The sequence below is a fragment of the Trachinotus anak genome, unplaced genomic scaffold (genome assembly GCF_046630095.1).
Source record: "Trachinotus anak isolate AG129_WGS33_773 ecotype Australia unplaced genomic scaffold, CSIRO_AGI_Tana_v1 ptg000022l, whole genome shotgun sequence".
Classification (NCBI taxonomy): Eukaryota; Metazoa; Chordata; class Actinopteri; order Carangiformes; family Carangidae; genus Trachinotus; species Trachinotus anak.
In genome coordinates, this window is record NW_027273873.1 from 1,121,063 (window position 1) to 1,137,500 (window position 16,438).

General features: G+C 44.4%; 1 protein-coding gene and 1 long non-coding RNA gene across 5 annotated transcripts in view; one reads left to right on the forward strand and one right to left on the reverse strand.

Moving 5' to 3' along the window:
• The first annotated feature begins 3 nt into the window (after positions 1 to 3).
• LOC139606530 (PHD finger protein 20-like) lies at positions 4 to 13,242 on the forward strand. Of its 4 annotated transcripts, none has more exons than XM_071458756.1 (18): positions 4 to 274; positions 2,056 to 2,135; positions 2,848 to 3,019; positions 3,241 to 3,325; positions 3,444 to 3,517; positions 3,654 to 3,885; positions 4,109 to 4,192; positions 4,722 to 4,781; positions 5,035 to 5,221; positions 5,303 to 5,421; positions 5,605 to 5,727; positions 6,163 to 6,249; positions 6,387 to 6,529; positions 6,721 to 6,820; positions 7,556 to 7,751; positions 7,839 to 8,055; positions 9,300 to 9,576; positions 9,853 to 13,242. In XM_071458756.1, the coding sequence occupies exons 1-18, from the start codon at positions 146 to 148 to the stop codon at positions 9,987 to 9,989; spliced, it is 2,502 nt and encodes an 833-aa protein (XP_071314857.1). In that variant the 5' UTR covers positions 4 to 145; the 3' UTR covers positions 9,990 to 13,242. The 4 variants fall into 4 exon arrangements, with proteins under 4 accessions (XP_071314857.1, XP_071314858.1, XP_071314860.1 ...); XM_071458757.1 differs by having other exon boundaries at positions 7 to 274; positions 5,303 to 5,412; XM_071458759.1 differs by lacking the exon at positions 4 to 274 and adding an exon at positions 985 to 1,160.
• Positions 7,832 to 16,438, reverse strand: part of LOC139606542 (uncharacterized) — a 9,495-nt gene continuing 888 nt past the window's right edge. Inside the window, exons 2-4 of the long non-coding RNA XR_011684648.1 lie at positions 12,980 to 13,137; positions 8,584 to 8,866; positions 7,832 to 7,969 (exon numbers count right to left, since the gene is read on the reverse strand). This is a non-coding gene — a long non-coding RNA (uncharacterized lncRNA). The remainder of the gene's footprint in view (positions 7,970 to 8,583; positions 8,867 to 12,979; positions 13,138 to 16,438) is intronic.

Sequence of the window (16,438 nt, forward strand, 5' to 3'; positions counted from 1 at the left end):
TCTCTAAGTAATAGGGAGAAAACCTGCCTGGGATGTTTCACATCCTGCCAACTGAAAGTTTTCCTTATTACTCACTTATAGCTCATTTATAAAGCGTTGGTTGATTTATTAATCATTTATAAAGCCAGCAGTTACACTACAATCCATGCTTTTGAAGAATCATAACAAAACATCTTTGAGGCACATAAACACAAACCAGCTGAACGTCTTCATCCGCGCATGCGCTCTGCGGCCATCACAGTATGAAGAGTGCAGTGTTGAAGTATCGCCAGAGGTAAACAAGCCTTCGTGTTACTCACTCACACATCCAACGCTTACAATCACATTTGAACCGCGGAGACAGTTTTATGAAGGCTCCCGCTTCCATGACGGCTCACCGGCCGACGTGGACGCTTAATCCGCCTGCAGCTGTCACTGACTTTCAGATGGAGCGCAGGCAAACAGTTAGCTGTTAGCTTCTCTGCTCACAGTCAATGGAGGGAAGACAACTCCGTTTAACTGGACGAGCTTAATGTACAACGTCAGACTTTCCTTGTCTCCTTTCCGGTGCAGGTGTAGTTTACAAACGTGTAGTTCTGAAGAATGTTTGTGTTTAGTCTAACGCCATTGCTTGCTGCCTTTTGAAGCTAACACAGTTAGCATTAGCATGTTAGCTACTGTCAAATATCTGAGCAGCTCTTTTTTGTCGACTGACAGCAGAGACGTCCAATGAGAGGCCTGGGCGGGCGTCCTGGCCGCCTGTGGGCCAATCAGCGTCTTTGACAGAGGACACTGACGGAACTGATAGAAAACGCCACAGAAGAGTTTCTGTCGTTGATCGCTTCAGGTCTCAGCTCGTCCTTTACACACGATTTGTTGAAATTTATGAATAAACTAAACTGAAAAGTTTGTCCGTTATCTCCGAGACGTGAGTGACGTCCCGTATCTATGGTGTCATCACGTTACGTAAATTAGACGTAACACGAAACAAACCGTTTTAATGTGGGAATAAAAGGCCCGTTGAGCTCGGACGCTTTTCTTGTTGTTGTCTGTTGAGACCGACAGAGGAGCGACAACACAGCCGCCTGCGCCTGGCGACGAGGTTCTGGCCTGGATCAGAAGATATACGATATCTTCTGATACACCCATGGTCAGGCCCCGTGAACCGGTCCCTGAAATGTGTGAGGTCTAAAAACATATTTTTGAAATTGCTGCAGTTAGAGCTGCAACAATTAGTCGATTAATCAATAATCAAACAATCGTCTTAGTGGTTATTTTAGTAAAACTGGCAACCCTTGTCAGGTTCCAGGCTCTCAGGTGTGAGGAGTTGGTGTTTTTCCTTCTGAAAACTGAACATCTTTGAGATGTCACGTTGGGCTCTGAGTAATAAACAAAACAACAATCATCTTACTGTATATGTGTCATATATACTGTATATACTGTACATATCTATATCAATATAATCAACACACCACTGTAAATAGACTAATTCAATGTTTACACTGTATTTATTCCTGTATTCTTTTTGCACTGCCTGCTTCTTGAGTTTGATCATATTTGTTCAGCTTGATATCATAGTTATTATGTGATTATTGTCATTATCTTTATCCTGAAAATGTGTGTCCTCTGCACGGTGCGTAAGTATACCGACAACTGCTTGGAGCAAATTCCCTGTATGTGTAAATGTGCTTGACCTGGTTAGTGAAGCTGATTCTGATTCTGAATGTGAAAAGTAAACATTGTGCTTTATTTTGCTGCCACAGCAAGTTGGACAGATAACAAAAGTTTTACCTAAACCCACAAGAATGAACAGATTTTGGAGAGCAGTCAAACCTGACACGTGAGGATCTGAACAATCTGCCGCTGGTTCAGGCCACAGCAAACACGCAGAGTTTAAAAAAATCACCTCTCAGTTCCCTCAAAACAAAAGAACAGCAAGCAGGTGATAATTTCAGCACAAACCTTACAAAGAGAAATCCGGGGAATTTACTGCAAAAGACAGGAAATGTTAAGTGTCCGAAATTAATTGTAAAGATTAAATTTTATTAAATTTTATTTTTCTCTGTGTTTCTGCAGATGAAGACTCCTCCTGAAAGGTCAGGAATCACTTTCAAGGTCGGAGCACAGCTGGAAGCCCGAGATCGACACAAGAACTGGTCTGTACTATACACTAACACACATCTATATCGATGTACAAACACCCAATAGTTGGTTCATGATGCTGTTTATGATTGTAGTTTAGTCTTAAAATTGAAGTTGAAATTGAAATTTTCTGTCTTTGTCAAACTGTTCAGTTAACGTTTAAAGGTCCCATATTTTACACTTCTTCTGTGTTTTATCTGAAGTGTTGATATTTGTGGCTTTAAGAACCAAAAAGCATCTCAGTGTAGTTTTACATCTCCTCTCTCAGGCTTCTCTCTGGACCTGTAGCAACAACAGGTCAGTCAGCCAATCAGAGGAGAGGATCTGAGCCTCTCTTCTGATTGGCTGACTGTTTTCTGGGAGATGGAATAAAAATACAGCAGATTTCAGGTAAACAGAGAAGCCAAATCCTGCAGGATTGGAGCCACGCCCCAAGCCCCGGTGGGCGGGGCTTGGGGCGTGGCTGAGAGCGGCAGCTGCTTCGTTGTGACATCACAAAGTTCCAGAAGTCCTGACGGCTGGTTTTAAGGCTCAGTTTCTGAATACAGGCTGTGTGCATTTCTCTGTGGACTGAGGCTTTGATACTTTCACAGTATTAATATAGAACCTAGACCTGCTTTATAATCACAAACACATGGACGTCTACCTTTAGACTGTGGAGCTTTAAAATTTAATGACATATTTAATAACTTAATTTCATCGTGCACTGTGTTGTCTTTCTGTCAGGTACTCAGCCACGATTGAAAAAATCGACTTCAACAAAGAGCAGGTCCTGATTCATTACCGTCAGTGGAGCCGTCGACATGATGAGTGGTTTCATTGGAACTCACCGTACCTTCGGCCGCTGGAGCGAGTCAGTCTGAGGAGGCGCGGCCTGAATCCACCACGCTCACAACCGGTACGACACACTAATATGTGTGTGTTGTTTCATGCGTCGCGGTAACGTTTTTAACCATCATCAGCATCATGAAAAGGGCGCCGTTCGTCCTGATAGTTAGACTGAAAGTTTGGAAAGGTTTTCACTGGTTTACATGTGCACGTTGCAGTGTCAGTCTGTGCTTCTCCTCTTCTCTGGTTCCTTTGTTGGACCTGGTTTTTATTTCTTTCTCTCTGTCTCAGATGTTTGTTTCAGGTACCAAGGTTCTGGCCTGTTGGACAGACTGTCGCTTCTACCCAGCCAAAATTATTAGGGTCAACAAGGACGGTGAGGCTCAGTTAGTCCTGAAGCAATTAGTTTAGAGACTTGAAACCTGAACAGGATCACATGTTTAAGAAAACTCATTTACACTCTGTGTGTGTGTGTGTGTCTCTCTCTGTCCCAGACTCCTACACAGTGCGTTTCTATGATGGTGTGGTTCGGACTGTGAAGCCCACCAAGGTTAAACCCTTCAAGGAAGTAAGAAATACTCACCTCCCATTGGTCCTCATCTGATTGGCTTCACCAATCACAGCTCCTGTTCTAAGAGCAATTTCTTTTTTTGCGTGTGTGCGTGTGTGTGTGTGTGTGTGTGTGTGTGTGTGTGGGGAAACAGAAGTCCAGATCTGAGAAGAGTGCGGTTGGAAGCGAGGGATGGGAGGAAGGAGAGAGCGAGGAGGAGGATGGTGGGGAAAGAGAGGAAGAGGAGAACAAGGGAGGAGAGGTGGAGGAGAAGGTGACATCAGAGGAGAATGAAGGAACTGGGGAGGGGGAGGGGGAGGGAGAGAGGAAGAGGAAGGCAGAAGCTTCATCCTCCCATCCAGCAGCAAAGAAGAAAGCAGATGAGAGTAAGTCAGATGATGTTTGAAGAAACATTTTAACATCTGTTTGCTGCACAGAAAAAAAAACCTGCCGCTGCAGATGCTACAAAAGTGTTGAAATGCATTATGGGTAAGGTAAATGCCCTTAAAGCTGATTGGTGCATGTGACTCATTATGCTTATTCAGCTTTTCAGACAGAGAACTGGAAAACATTCGTGTTTCTGATGGTAATTAACTGCTCCTCTTCCAGGTAGAAGCAGTGGAGCTCAGACTCAGCCAATCACAGCTGACTCCACCCAGCCAGCTGTTCCTAACCCCACCCACATTGACAGAGGTAAACATCAGAGAATTTCAGATACTGCTGCATGATTACTGTATATGTATATATATACTTTTCAATGTTTTAGCTTTATATAGTGATGATATAAGGTAGTGATGATTGTTAGCTCCTAATCATTTTTATAACAGTAAGTATTGAACATTTTGAATAAACATTCAAAAACAGTCAAACTAATAACAGTTAGTTTTGATTTAAAGATGAAGACTACTGTCCTTCTGCATCACCTGTTTATTAGTAAAGACTTTGTGAAGATAAAAAACGTTCTGAATTAACCACATTTAACCTCATATTGTAGATATTCCAAAGTAAAATGAAATAAAGCAAAACCAAAATAAACCTGTTGAAATTCAGTGTTGACATTAAACATTCTCAAATGTTCCCTTCGTGTGTTTTCTGGTCTAAAGCCAGAGAGAGATTCAGAGACAGAGTACAGTGTCACAACAAAAAACCGTCTTTGATTTGGGTCTTTAAAAACTGCTCTAACTGATGTTTGATGGAGTCTTTGTCTTTGTCGTCCTCTCAGACGTCCTGCTGGAGCGTCAGGCTCACCTGCCCACCACTCACAAATTCAGCAGAGAGCCACGTGAGTGACGTCACACACCACACAAACTACACACAACACAACAACAGGTCATGCTCCACATAAACACAACCAACGTGTGTGTGTGTGTGTGTGTGTGTGTGTGTGTGAGTGAGAGAGAGAATCTTACCAGACAGTACTTGACAGTTTTTGATACTCGCTGCTGCAGACACATTGTGGTCGGCACCAAAAAGGTTTTTAGCTTTGATTCATTCATCCATTCAGAAACTCACTGTCTTCCTTCTGCCTGTGTCAGTGTACAGGGTGATAAAGAACCAGCCTCCCCCCATCCTCTCCATTGAGCTGGACCACAACCCCTTCAAGTGTCCTGCAGCGGGCTGCACCAAGTCTTTCAGGAAGGCGAGTCTGCTCCACTACCACATCAAGTACTACCACTCCGACCAGCAGCTGGACGAGCAGGGCAGCGAGCAGGAGGCGTCAAGGTGGGTGGATGGTTCGATGGTTCGATGGTTGTTGGTGAGCTGTACAGAAAGTCGTGTTTAACACTGACTGGGTTGTTGTAGGAGGAAGCGGTCTTCTTCTGAGGGAGGCGACTTTGTGTCAGACAGGAAGAATGAGAACCAAAATATAAGCTGTCACCGCGACGATGGGGAGCACAGCACCATGGGAACAGGTAGGACAGGTACACATCCACATATAAACACTCAATGATATCTGACACTTCTTTGGTGTTTAAGGAAACAAAAGACATCTTTGTTCAAATACAAAGCCCTGCCTTAAGTTCAAATGGTTGATTATAATGTATTTTAAAGTTTAGCTTCACAGCTCAGGCAGAAACACGACTCTTTGTGTTGTCTGTGAGCAGAGGTGAAGACGGACGGAGGGAGGGAGAAAACCACAGGACAGAACAGAAAGGACAGGAAGAATTTCCTGAGGGTCAAACTAAAGAAGAAGAAAAAGAAGAAGAAGAAGAAGAAAAGTCAGTCAGGTGAGAGTCTGTTCTCACACTACAACAGGAAACAACTGGAGCTGAGACATGGCTACATGAGTCTTAAGTTACTCAGTTAATCACACTTCAGAAGGCTGAATATAAACTGAAGCACGGTTCCTCACCTGATCCTCACCTGGTTCTCACCTGGTTCTCACCTCGGAGTGAGAACAGTGAATGTTTTCAGACAGTCTTCTGGAAGTGATTTACAGCGTTGCACTCAGTTGTTCACGTGAAAAATTGGGTGTAAATTTTGCATCATCCATTTTAGAAAGGAACAGAAAAGGTCGGACACAGACCTGGACAAAGAAGAGTAAAGAAGAGTAACTTCCTGTTGTTGTTGGACCCAACAGGCCCCTGTCCTCTTCACCTCACACACTCTTGACCTCACATTAACATCAGGTTCTCTCTGTTTGGTGTTTTCCTTCTCGTCAGGACTCGGCAGCAGTGACGATGAGAACTCGGACAGACCTCCCATCACCCTGAAGCTGCCCACCGGACCCCACAACACACACACACAAGGTAGGAACACACACACACACACACACACATCACAAGAACTTTGCACAGTATTTCTTCTTTATGTGGAAATTTAGTGTGGTTTGTGGGTACTGAACATAAAGGTGGCTCGTCTCTAAGCTCCGCCCCTCTGCTCTTAGTGGACGATGGCAGTGACTGGTCGACACTAACAGCAGAGAGTGGAGAGGACACGCCCTCCTGGCCTGTTGCTATGGACACAGAGGAGTGTGAGGTGGTGAGGTGTGTGTGCGAGGTGGATGAGGAGAACGACTTCATGATCCAGGTAACACACACACACACACACACACACATATATATATGGTCTGTCATCATTTCTCCTGCCCAGACTAGTTGTGAAGATCCCTAACACAGCCGTGTGTGTGTGTGTGTGTGTGTGTGTGTGTGTGTGTGTGTGTGTGTGTGTGTGTGTGTGTGTGTGTGTGTGTGTGTGTGTGTGTGTGTGTGTGTCTGCAGTGCGAGTCATGTCTGTGTTGGCAGCACGGCACCTGTATGGGTTTATATGAAGACAACGTCCCACATAACTACATCTGCTACTACTGCAGACACACTGCAGGTATGATTCACTGCTGTGTGTGTTTAGTGTGATGTTTGTGTGTCAGGACACTTGTGTAATAATGTCTAATAAGGTCTGAATAATCTGAGTGAAGTATCTGATGATTTACTTTGACATCTTGCGGCTCAGTGTGTTGTGTGTTATACTTCACATTTACCGCTGTGATCCTTCATGTCTTCACCAAATATTTCTGTTTATTTCTGTTAGTGTCAAAACCTGGTGCCTACATTACCCACAATGCAACTCAACACAAAAAGGTTGCATCAAGCACAATTGCAATTGCAAATTTGTCTTGTTTGTACATCAATACATTTAAAGGACCTGCACATCTGCACAGATGTTTTCACAAAATGCAGCAGCAGGAATGATTCAGGTGTGAGATGTCTGCAGCCGCACTTTTAAACCAGGAAGTGTTTTCATGTAGCATCATCATCAAGTCAGAAGTTCAGTTGGTACTTGGTTGGTTTCTGACCAGATATCCGCAAAACTGCCAGTCCGTTTGTACTAGCCACCGTTAGCATGCTAAAATGCAAAATTTAGATGGTGAGCATGTTAAACATTATACCTGTTAGACATTGACATGCTAGCAATGTCATTGTGAGCATGTTGAGATGCTATTGTTAGCGTTTAGCTCAAAGCATCTTCACAGCGCTGCTAGCATGCCTGTGGACTAATCACAAAATCAGTGCTGACTTCAGGGACACACACTTCATGATTTCTAACACTCGTGTCCAGGTTGGAGGCGGGCCCAGCGTTTCCTGTCAGAGCCTGATTTGCTGATCTCTGGTCACATGTTTGGGCTGTCGTGCGTAAAGGAGAACTACTCGGAGATCAACGCCTCCAAGATCACACACACCAGCCGTCTGCTGGCACACATTCATGGCCTCAATCAGGTCCTCAGTGGGCTGCAGCTCAAAATCAGCCTGTTGCAGTGAGTGCAGTAACATCAGTGAGTCTGTTTATGTGTTATAGTCAACACACACGTATTCTCAGTCCGTCTGTGTGTCTGTCCGCACAGCTCCCCATCCCACCCCGATCTGCAGCTGTGGAGGTTGCCATGGAGACGGCAAGAAGGGCCAAGATTGACATCCAGCCCGAGAGGAGACCCTGCCATCTGTTACGTCAGCAGCGAGCACTGCTACCAGAAGCCTGGAGCATCATGGGAAAAAGCAGAGGAGAGAGAGAAGGAGAGGCAAACAGCTGCAGTAAAGCAGGAACACGACTCTGAGCAGAAGGTAAAAAAAAAAACAAACATTTCTTAACTCTTCACATTTACTGGAATCAAATGATAAGGTGTCAAAGTCAAAATCTGCCTGAGGGGCTTTACAATCTGTACAGTATACAGCCCTGCCCCCCCGTCCTCAGACCCTCAACTGGGATCAGGAAAAAATGGAGTGAACCTCAACAGAGGAGGGATCCCTCTTCAGGACAGACAGGAAATAGATGTTGTGTCTACAGAATAGAGCAGCATAGATTAACAATGTGGACAGTCAGAATGACAACATTAAAGACGGACTGTACAAATATATGAAGAACATGACCCAGGAGGACATGGAGCAACTTCCTGGTACCCAACAGACCTGGGCCACAGGACCTCCTCTCCACCACGCAGACCCGGAAGGAGGGAGATTATCCCAGAGGAGGAGGGCAGCATAAAAAAATATAAAAATATGATATAAAAAGAAATGTCTCACTTGTTGTACTTCGCAGAAATGCCCACATGTGACTGATGTCGTAACGTAGCAACAAATAAACAGCTTTACCTGAAGTTAGCTTCATTTAGCACAGTTCCTTCATGTCCAGGTCTCTGTCGGCTCGACGGTCCTCAGGCTCTCCTCTCAGTCCAGGATCTCACAGTCTGAGCTTTTGTCCTCCATAGTTGGTCTTTTCAGCACAAACATCTCTGCATAGAAGCAGCACCAGGTGCTGGTTGTCGTCCAGGTTTCATCCGACAACACATGACAGGTGGTGTGGGGCCGTCTACCCCCAGTGGTTACTGAGCAGTGCTTCAGTGTGTTTACTCAGTCGTAAGGTTCATGCTTCTTCCTGAAAGATTAGAACATCTGGTTTCAGCTGGTCTTCAGCTTTGTCCCAGGCTCAGCTCATCTGATAACTGCACAGCATGATTCACTTTTCCTTCACTGAAATGTGTCTGCATTAACCAGCTCACTGACTCTGAATAAAAACTGTGAATAGTTATGTGAGTACAGGTGACTTGGGGGTGGGGGTCAAAAGGTGTAGTGTGGAAAAAAACCAGCTGAGCTCAGAGAGGCACAGAGACGTTTAGGAGAAGCTGAACAGGCTCCTGCTGTTGCTATGAGACCAGTGAAAACCAGTTTGAGACTCTGGGCTCATTGTGGTAAATGTGGAACTATTTTTACTTTCTACTGTGAGTGAGTGTGAGCACAACGAAGAAGCAGCGACTGAGTGAACATGACCCCCCCATCTTCACTAAAACAGAAAATCTGTGTTTCTACAGGAAATAAAACCCGAAGACATCAGCAGGCCAGTGACCGACCCTACGGCAAGTGATGACAGAAACACTGTGCCGCACACAGACACACACAGTGACACCAGCATAAAAACAGAGAAGCACACTCAGGCGGGCTGCGAGGAACACACACACACGCAGACGTTCGCGGCCGAGCCTCGTCCGGCGCCTGTGGCCGAGTGTCAGCTGAACCTGCTGGAGCACGTCGAGTCTCTGCACCACCAGATCAGTGCCAGGATGGACCTGATAGAGCGAGAGCTTGACGGTAACACACACACACACACACACACACCCCTACCCTGCCATGTTTGTTTGGCTGAGTGATCCTTGTTCCACCACCGGTTAACTGACGTAGTTTTTCCTCTGTCTCCTTCAGTCATCAGGGTTCATGTAGTAAATGCAGTTTATTTGCTTCAGGAACCACTGAGATGATTTTTGCAATTTTATTAAAAATCAAAATCAAAATTTCTCATTAAAAAAAAAAACAAAACAAAACAAAAAAAAACAATACCTGACTCTCTCTCTCTCTCTCTCACCCCAGTCTTAGAGTCCTGGTTGGACCACTCGGGCGAGCTCGAGCCTCCTGACCCGTTGTCCCGACTCCCGCAGCTCAAACAGCGAATCAGGCGGCTGCTGCGTGACCTCTGCACTGTGAGACACCTCTCAGTCTACCGCTGACAATTGCACTCTCTCATCCCTGACCCCTGACCTTTGATCCTGCGAGTCACTGCTAGCCAATAGGAGCCAACGGACAGACAGACTGACTGACTGACGAGGCCAGCTCACGGCCAGACGGACCTGTCGAGTCGTGGAGCGTGTCTCTCTGAGTCTGGAGGGAAAACTGTGGTTTGTTTCCACACAGTCACAGGACAGCGCCCCCTCTGGTGGAGAGAAGGTGCACTGCAACAAGTGAACGAGGGGAGACATTTTTTATAAAGTGACTCAACTGGTGATTTTTGTACTGCCTCCACCGGGACTCCATACCCTGTCCAACCACACAGTTTGTGGTGATGACCGGTTTGATTCATGATTTATTTGGATTTGGTTTTTGATCAGCTGCCGTTGTCAATGTTATCAGGAAGTTACAGCAAAGTTCAGACGCAACTAGATATCAAACATCATCTTCCAGCAGCTGTTTACGCTGACAAAAACGTCCTGTTGTGTAAAATGTGACGGCTTACAAACACATGAAAAGGATTTGGGTTGAAGACAAGTATTTCATCTAAAGATTTCTACAGTGATGCTTTTATTAGTGCCCAGATTTTTTTTTAATTGTACTAAAGTTGGTACTAACAGAATATTTTTTCTTTGTTACATAAAAAGTGATTGTTATCCTTTTTAAAGTGACAGTTGTGGTTATTTGATGTGTGGTTGTGTGAGGTTCTTCTCTACAGTCAGTGAGTTACCTGCAGCAGATTCAGTTCAGCTCCAGATTAGAGAAGCAGCAGGAGCTGAGTGATGAGCTGCTGAGGACGCAGACAGAAGAAAAAACGTGTTCTGGCCACTTAAAAAAATTCTAACTGAAAAAACTAATATCAGTTGAAATGTAAGCTTTATTTTGAACATTTTCAGCGCTTTATCTGCTGTCAAACAGACCTTTCCTTTGGAACTACAGTTTGTTAACTGTGCACACACTTAGACTGATATTAGTTTTTTTTCTGTGGACATTTTTTAAAGTGGCTAAAATACGTTTTTTGGATTTCCCAGCTCATCACTCAGCTCCGGCTGCTTCTTTAAACTGGGAGCTGATCTTAATCTACTGCAGATAAAACACTGACTATAGATAAGTACCTCACATCAAATAACCTGAATCATCACTTTTAAGTATAAAAGAGAAAAAATAGCACACAGTGAAAAAGTGTTTGTACATTGTTGTGAAATATATTGCTGTAAAAGCTTTGAGACCTCTAACACACCAGCTGTGTTAGCAGTGGTCAGTCATAACAGCTGTCTGAGCTTCTTCCTGTTTTCTCTGGACTCATCCGTTTAATCCCTTTTTTATTTTCACTTACTTAAGAGTTGATGAAGAGGAGAAATCAGCTCTAACTAGCTTGCTATCTTGCTTGTCAGTTAACAAGCTAGTTAGCTCAGTCGCTAATGCAACAAAACTTCATTTGGAGGGTTTAAAGGACATTTGTAGCTTGGACTCTGTCTCTTAACTGCACAAAAACTGTTGTGGAGCAGTTCAGGTTCATTCAGACTGGAAGGAGCAACACAGCTAATGAGCTACATCAGCTCTGTTCGCTCACAGTTTGTGTTTCAGACTTGTGTGTATCTTCACCAAAGTTGAACTTGGTGGAAAAAACTTTGTGCAGATTTACTGCTGCAAGAGAACCCCACAGTTGTGTTGGTTGCACAGAAGTTTGCAGCAGAATTTCAGCTTATTAGACGCTGGTGAGGCAGGAAGGAGAATCTTAAAACTGAAATCCATAACTTGGCACACGTCATTACAGGCGAGAGGTCTTTCTAATGAAGTTCTGAAAAAAGAGAGGAGCAGACATGCTCATTAAGACGTCAACTAAAAGCTTCTGAGCTGTTTCCTCAGCGTCACCCTGAGCAGCTGCTGTGGGGCGGCGCGCTCCCTCTGCTCATATTTGTCTTTAGGTTCAAGCACATTCTTATCGGAGCTTTTGATCTTTTTTTTCCTTTCTTGACAAAGACAGTTGTCAGTGAAGACAGCATGAAAGTTCATTCGTGTGTTTTGGGAACAGTTTATGAACCAAAATATTCTAAGCTTACAGGTTCACTTACTGTAGCTGTGTTTCAGAGCTTTCAGCAGCATCTCATGGCCTTCTTCAGTAAACACAGCTGGCTCGTGATACTTTGTCGCATAGTTTTCAATAAAATTAACAAAACCTTCGTCTATTGTGACACAAAAACAATTTAAAATGTAAATATGTCTCATTGAATGTTTTATACTCTTATACAAGAAGCTAACTGTATAAAGCTGCAGATTTATTTTGATAGAGAGGGTAGTTATGAAGCTACAGTGGGCTTTTAGGGTAAACTGGAGATTTCTCGAAAAAATATTTGAGAAAAAAGTTGTAATTTCTACAAATAAAGTCTAATTATTACAAAAAGGTGATTAAATGTCCCATGTTTTACTCTTCTTCTGTGTTTTATCTGAAGTGTTGATCTCCATCAGAAGATATATTTGTGGTTTTAAGAACCAAAAACCATCCCAGTGTAGTTTTACATCTCCTCTCTCAGGCTTCTCTCTGGAGCTCTAGTAACAACAGGTCAGTCAGCCAATCAGAAGAGAGGATCTGAACCTCTCGTGTGTGACATCACAAAGTTCCAGAAGTCCTGACGGCTGGTTTTAAGGCTCAGTTTCTGAATACAGGCTGTGTGCATTTCTCTGTGGACTGAGGCTTTGATACTTTCACAGTATTAATATAGAACCTAGACCTGCTTTATAATCACAAACACATGGACATCTACCTTTAGACTGTGGAGCTTTAACTATTGTTGTGAAATCACAACCTTTCTCGACTTATGTCTCAAAATATTCCAACATTTTTTTCTTGTTTCATGACTGTTTTCTCAAAATGACAAATTTATTCTTGAAATCTCCAGTGGCTCTTACACGAACACAAGTTTTGCTGATGCGTGTTAAGCTCGTCAGTGTTTGGCAGAGGGACAGAGCTGCTGGTGTCACTTCACCTCACCCCGGTTCCAGATGTGTCATCATCAACTGGGACGAGTCTGAGTTCAGACTGCTGACAACCCACAGCGGCATCTTGTTGATGTGGTGAACCTGAACACGATCGGTCACGTGATGTTGACGAGGACCAGCACCACATGCAACAGAAGTTCACACGTCGAGCTTCAGGGGCAGAAGTTAAAGTTTTGTTTATTTTCATACTCTGATTAAAGCATGAAGAAAGATTTTTCTGAGGAATTCTTTGATTAAAATGTACAATTCAACTCACTGTGTGGATGTGTCACATTTAAGACATTTTGTGTTAAACTCAAACAACACAAACATTCAGCGCTGTAACCTGGATTTTAGACATGCTGAGGTCATGGCCCCCCCCGCAGAACGCCCCTCTTCACATCATGAGAAACCACCTCAGACGAATGACAACAAACACGTGATTTCCCTCCTTTGATGGATCTGCTCGTGTTGAGCTGTATGTTTCTATACTGCGAACAGTGTTTGTGGTGTTGTGCTATAGGCGGGTCCAGTCAGCCAGATGGTCTTGCTGTGTGTGCACGGACCACCAGGACACTCCCTTATGGTGTGTGTGTGTGTGTGTGTGTGTGTGTGTGTGTGTGTGTGTGTGTGTGTGTGTGTGTGTGTGTGTGTTACAGTTGTCCCTCCCCCACACACAGTACAGTCCATTGAGCCTGAGTACGGATGAATGTTTTTAGCCACATAAGCTAAAATGTGTGGTTTAAGAACCAGAAACCAGCTCAGTGCAGTTTAACATGTCGCTCAGGTTCTCTCCACAGCTCCAGCTGAAATACACAATACAACAAGAGATGAAACAATCCCAAACAGACACACAAACCACAGACACACAAACCAGACACACAAACCAGACACACAAACCACAGAGACACAAACCACAGAGACACAAACCAGAGACACACAAACCACAGAGACACAAACCACAGAGACACAAACCAGAGACACACAAACCCACAGACACACAAACCCACAGAGACACAAACCACAGAGACACAAACAGGAGACACACAAACCCACAGACACACAAACCACAGAGACACAAACAGGAGACACACAAACCAGACACACAAACCAGACACACAAACCACAGAGACACAAACCAGAGACACACAAACCCACAGAGACACACAAACCCACAGAGACACACAAACAGGAGACACACAAACCCACAGAGACACACAAACCACAGAGACACAAACCACAGAGACACAAACCAGAGACACACAAACCCACAGACACACAAACCCACAGAGACACAAAACCACAGACACACAAAACCACAGACACACAAACCACAGACACACAAAACCACAGACACACAAACCACAGACACACAAACCCACAGACACACAAACCCACAGAGACACAAACCACAGAGACACAAACCACAGACACACAAACCAGAGACACAAAAAACCACAGAGACACAAACCACAGACACACAAACCACAGACACACACAAACCACACAGAGACACAAACCACAGAGACACAAACCACAGAGACACAAAACCACAGACACACAAACCACAGAGACACAAAACCACAGACACACAAACCCACAGAGACACAAACCACAGAGACACAAACCACAGACACAAACCCAGACACACAAAACCACAGACACACAAACCACAGACACACAAACCAGAGACACAAAAAACCACAGAGACACAAACCACAGACACACAAACCACAGACACACACAAACCACACAGAGACACAAACCACAGAGACACAAACCACAGAGACACAAAACCACAGACACACAAAACACAGAGACACAAAAAACCACAGACACACAAACCACAGAGACACAAACCAGAGACACAAAAAACCACAGAGACACAAACCACAGACACACAAACCACAGACACACACAAACCACAGAGACACAAAAAACCACAGAGACACAAAAAACCACAGAGACACAAACCACAGACACACACAAACCACAGACACACAAACCCAGAGACACAAACCACAGAGACACACAAACCCACAGACACACAAACCAGAGAGACACACAAACCCACAGACACACAAACCAGAGACACACAAACCCACAGAGACACACAAACCCACAGAGACACACAAACCCACAGAGACACAAACCCACAGAGACACAAACCACAGACACACAAACCACAGACACACAAACCAGAGACACAAACCACAGACACACAAACCACAGAGACACAAACCACAGACACACAAACCACAGACACACAAACCACAGAGACACACAAACCCACAGAGACACAAACCCACAGAGACACAAACCCACAGACACACAAACCAGAGAGACACACAAACCCACAGAGACACAAACCACAGACACACAAACCACAGACACACAAACCAGAGACACAAACCACAGACACACAAACCACAGAGACACAAACCACAGACACACAAACCACAGACACACAAACCAGACACACAAACCCAGAGACACACAAACCCACAGAGACACAAACCACAGACACACAAACCCAGAGACACAAACCACAGAGACACAAACCACAGAGACACAAACCACAGACACACAAACCACAGACACACAAACCACAGACACACAAAACCACAGACACACAAACCACAGACACACAAAACCACAGACACACAAACCACAGACACACAAACCCACAGACACACAAACCCACAGAGACACAAACCACAGAGACACAAACCACAGAGACACAAACCACAGACACACAAACCAGAGACACAAAACCACAGACACACAAACCACAGACACACAAACCAGAGACACAAAAAACCACAGAGACACAAACCACAGACACACAAACCACAGACACACACAAACCACACAGAGACACAAACCACAGAGACACAAACCACAGAGACACAAACCACACAGAGACACAAAACCACAGACACACAAACCACAGAGACACAAAACCACAGACACACAAACCCACAGAGACACAAACCACAGAGACACAAACCACAGACACACAAACCAGAGACACAAAAAACCACAGAGACACAAACCACAGACACACAAACCACAGACACACACAAACCACACAGAGACACAAACCACAGAGACACAAACCACAGAGACACAAAACCACAGACACACAAAACACAGAGACACAAAAAACCACAGACACACAAACCACAGAGACACAAACCAGAGACACAAAAAACCACAGAGACACAAACCACAGACACACAAACCACAGACACACACAAACCACAGAGACACAAAAAACCACAGAGACACAAAAAACCACAGAGACACAAACCACAGACACACACAAACCACAGACACACAAACCCAGAGACACAAACCACAGAGACACACAAACCCACAGACACACAAACCAGAGAGACACACAAACCCACAGACACACAAACCAGAGACACACAAACCCACAGAGACACACAAACCCACAGAGACACAC

What these genes read in the sequence shown, in the direction of transcription:
- LOC139606530 (XM_071458756.1), top strand. Translation starts at nt 146, where the DNA reads ATGCTTTTGAAGAATCATAACAAAACATCTTTGAGGCACATAAACACA. An exon ending in CCCCACCCACATTGACAGAG is followed by an intron (nt 4,193 to 4,721) that starts GTAAACATCAGA and finishes TCGTCCTCTCAG; the next exon opens with ACGTCCTGCTGGAGCGTCAG. An exon ending in AACACGACTCTGAGCAGAAG is followed by an intron (nt 8,056 to 9,299) that starts GTAAAAAAAAAA and finishes GTGTTTCTACAG; the next exon opens with GAAATAAAACCCGAAGACAT.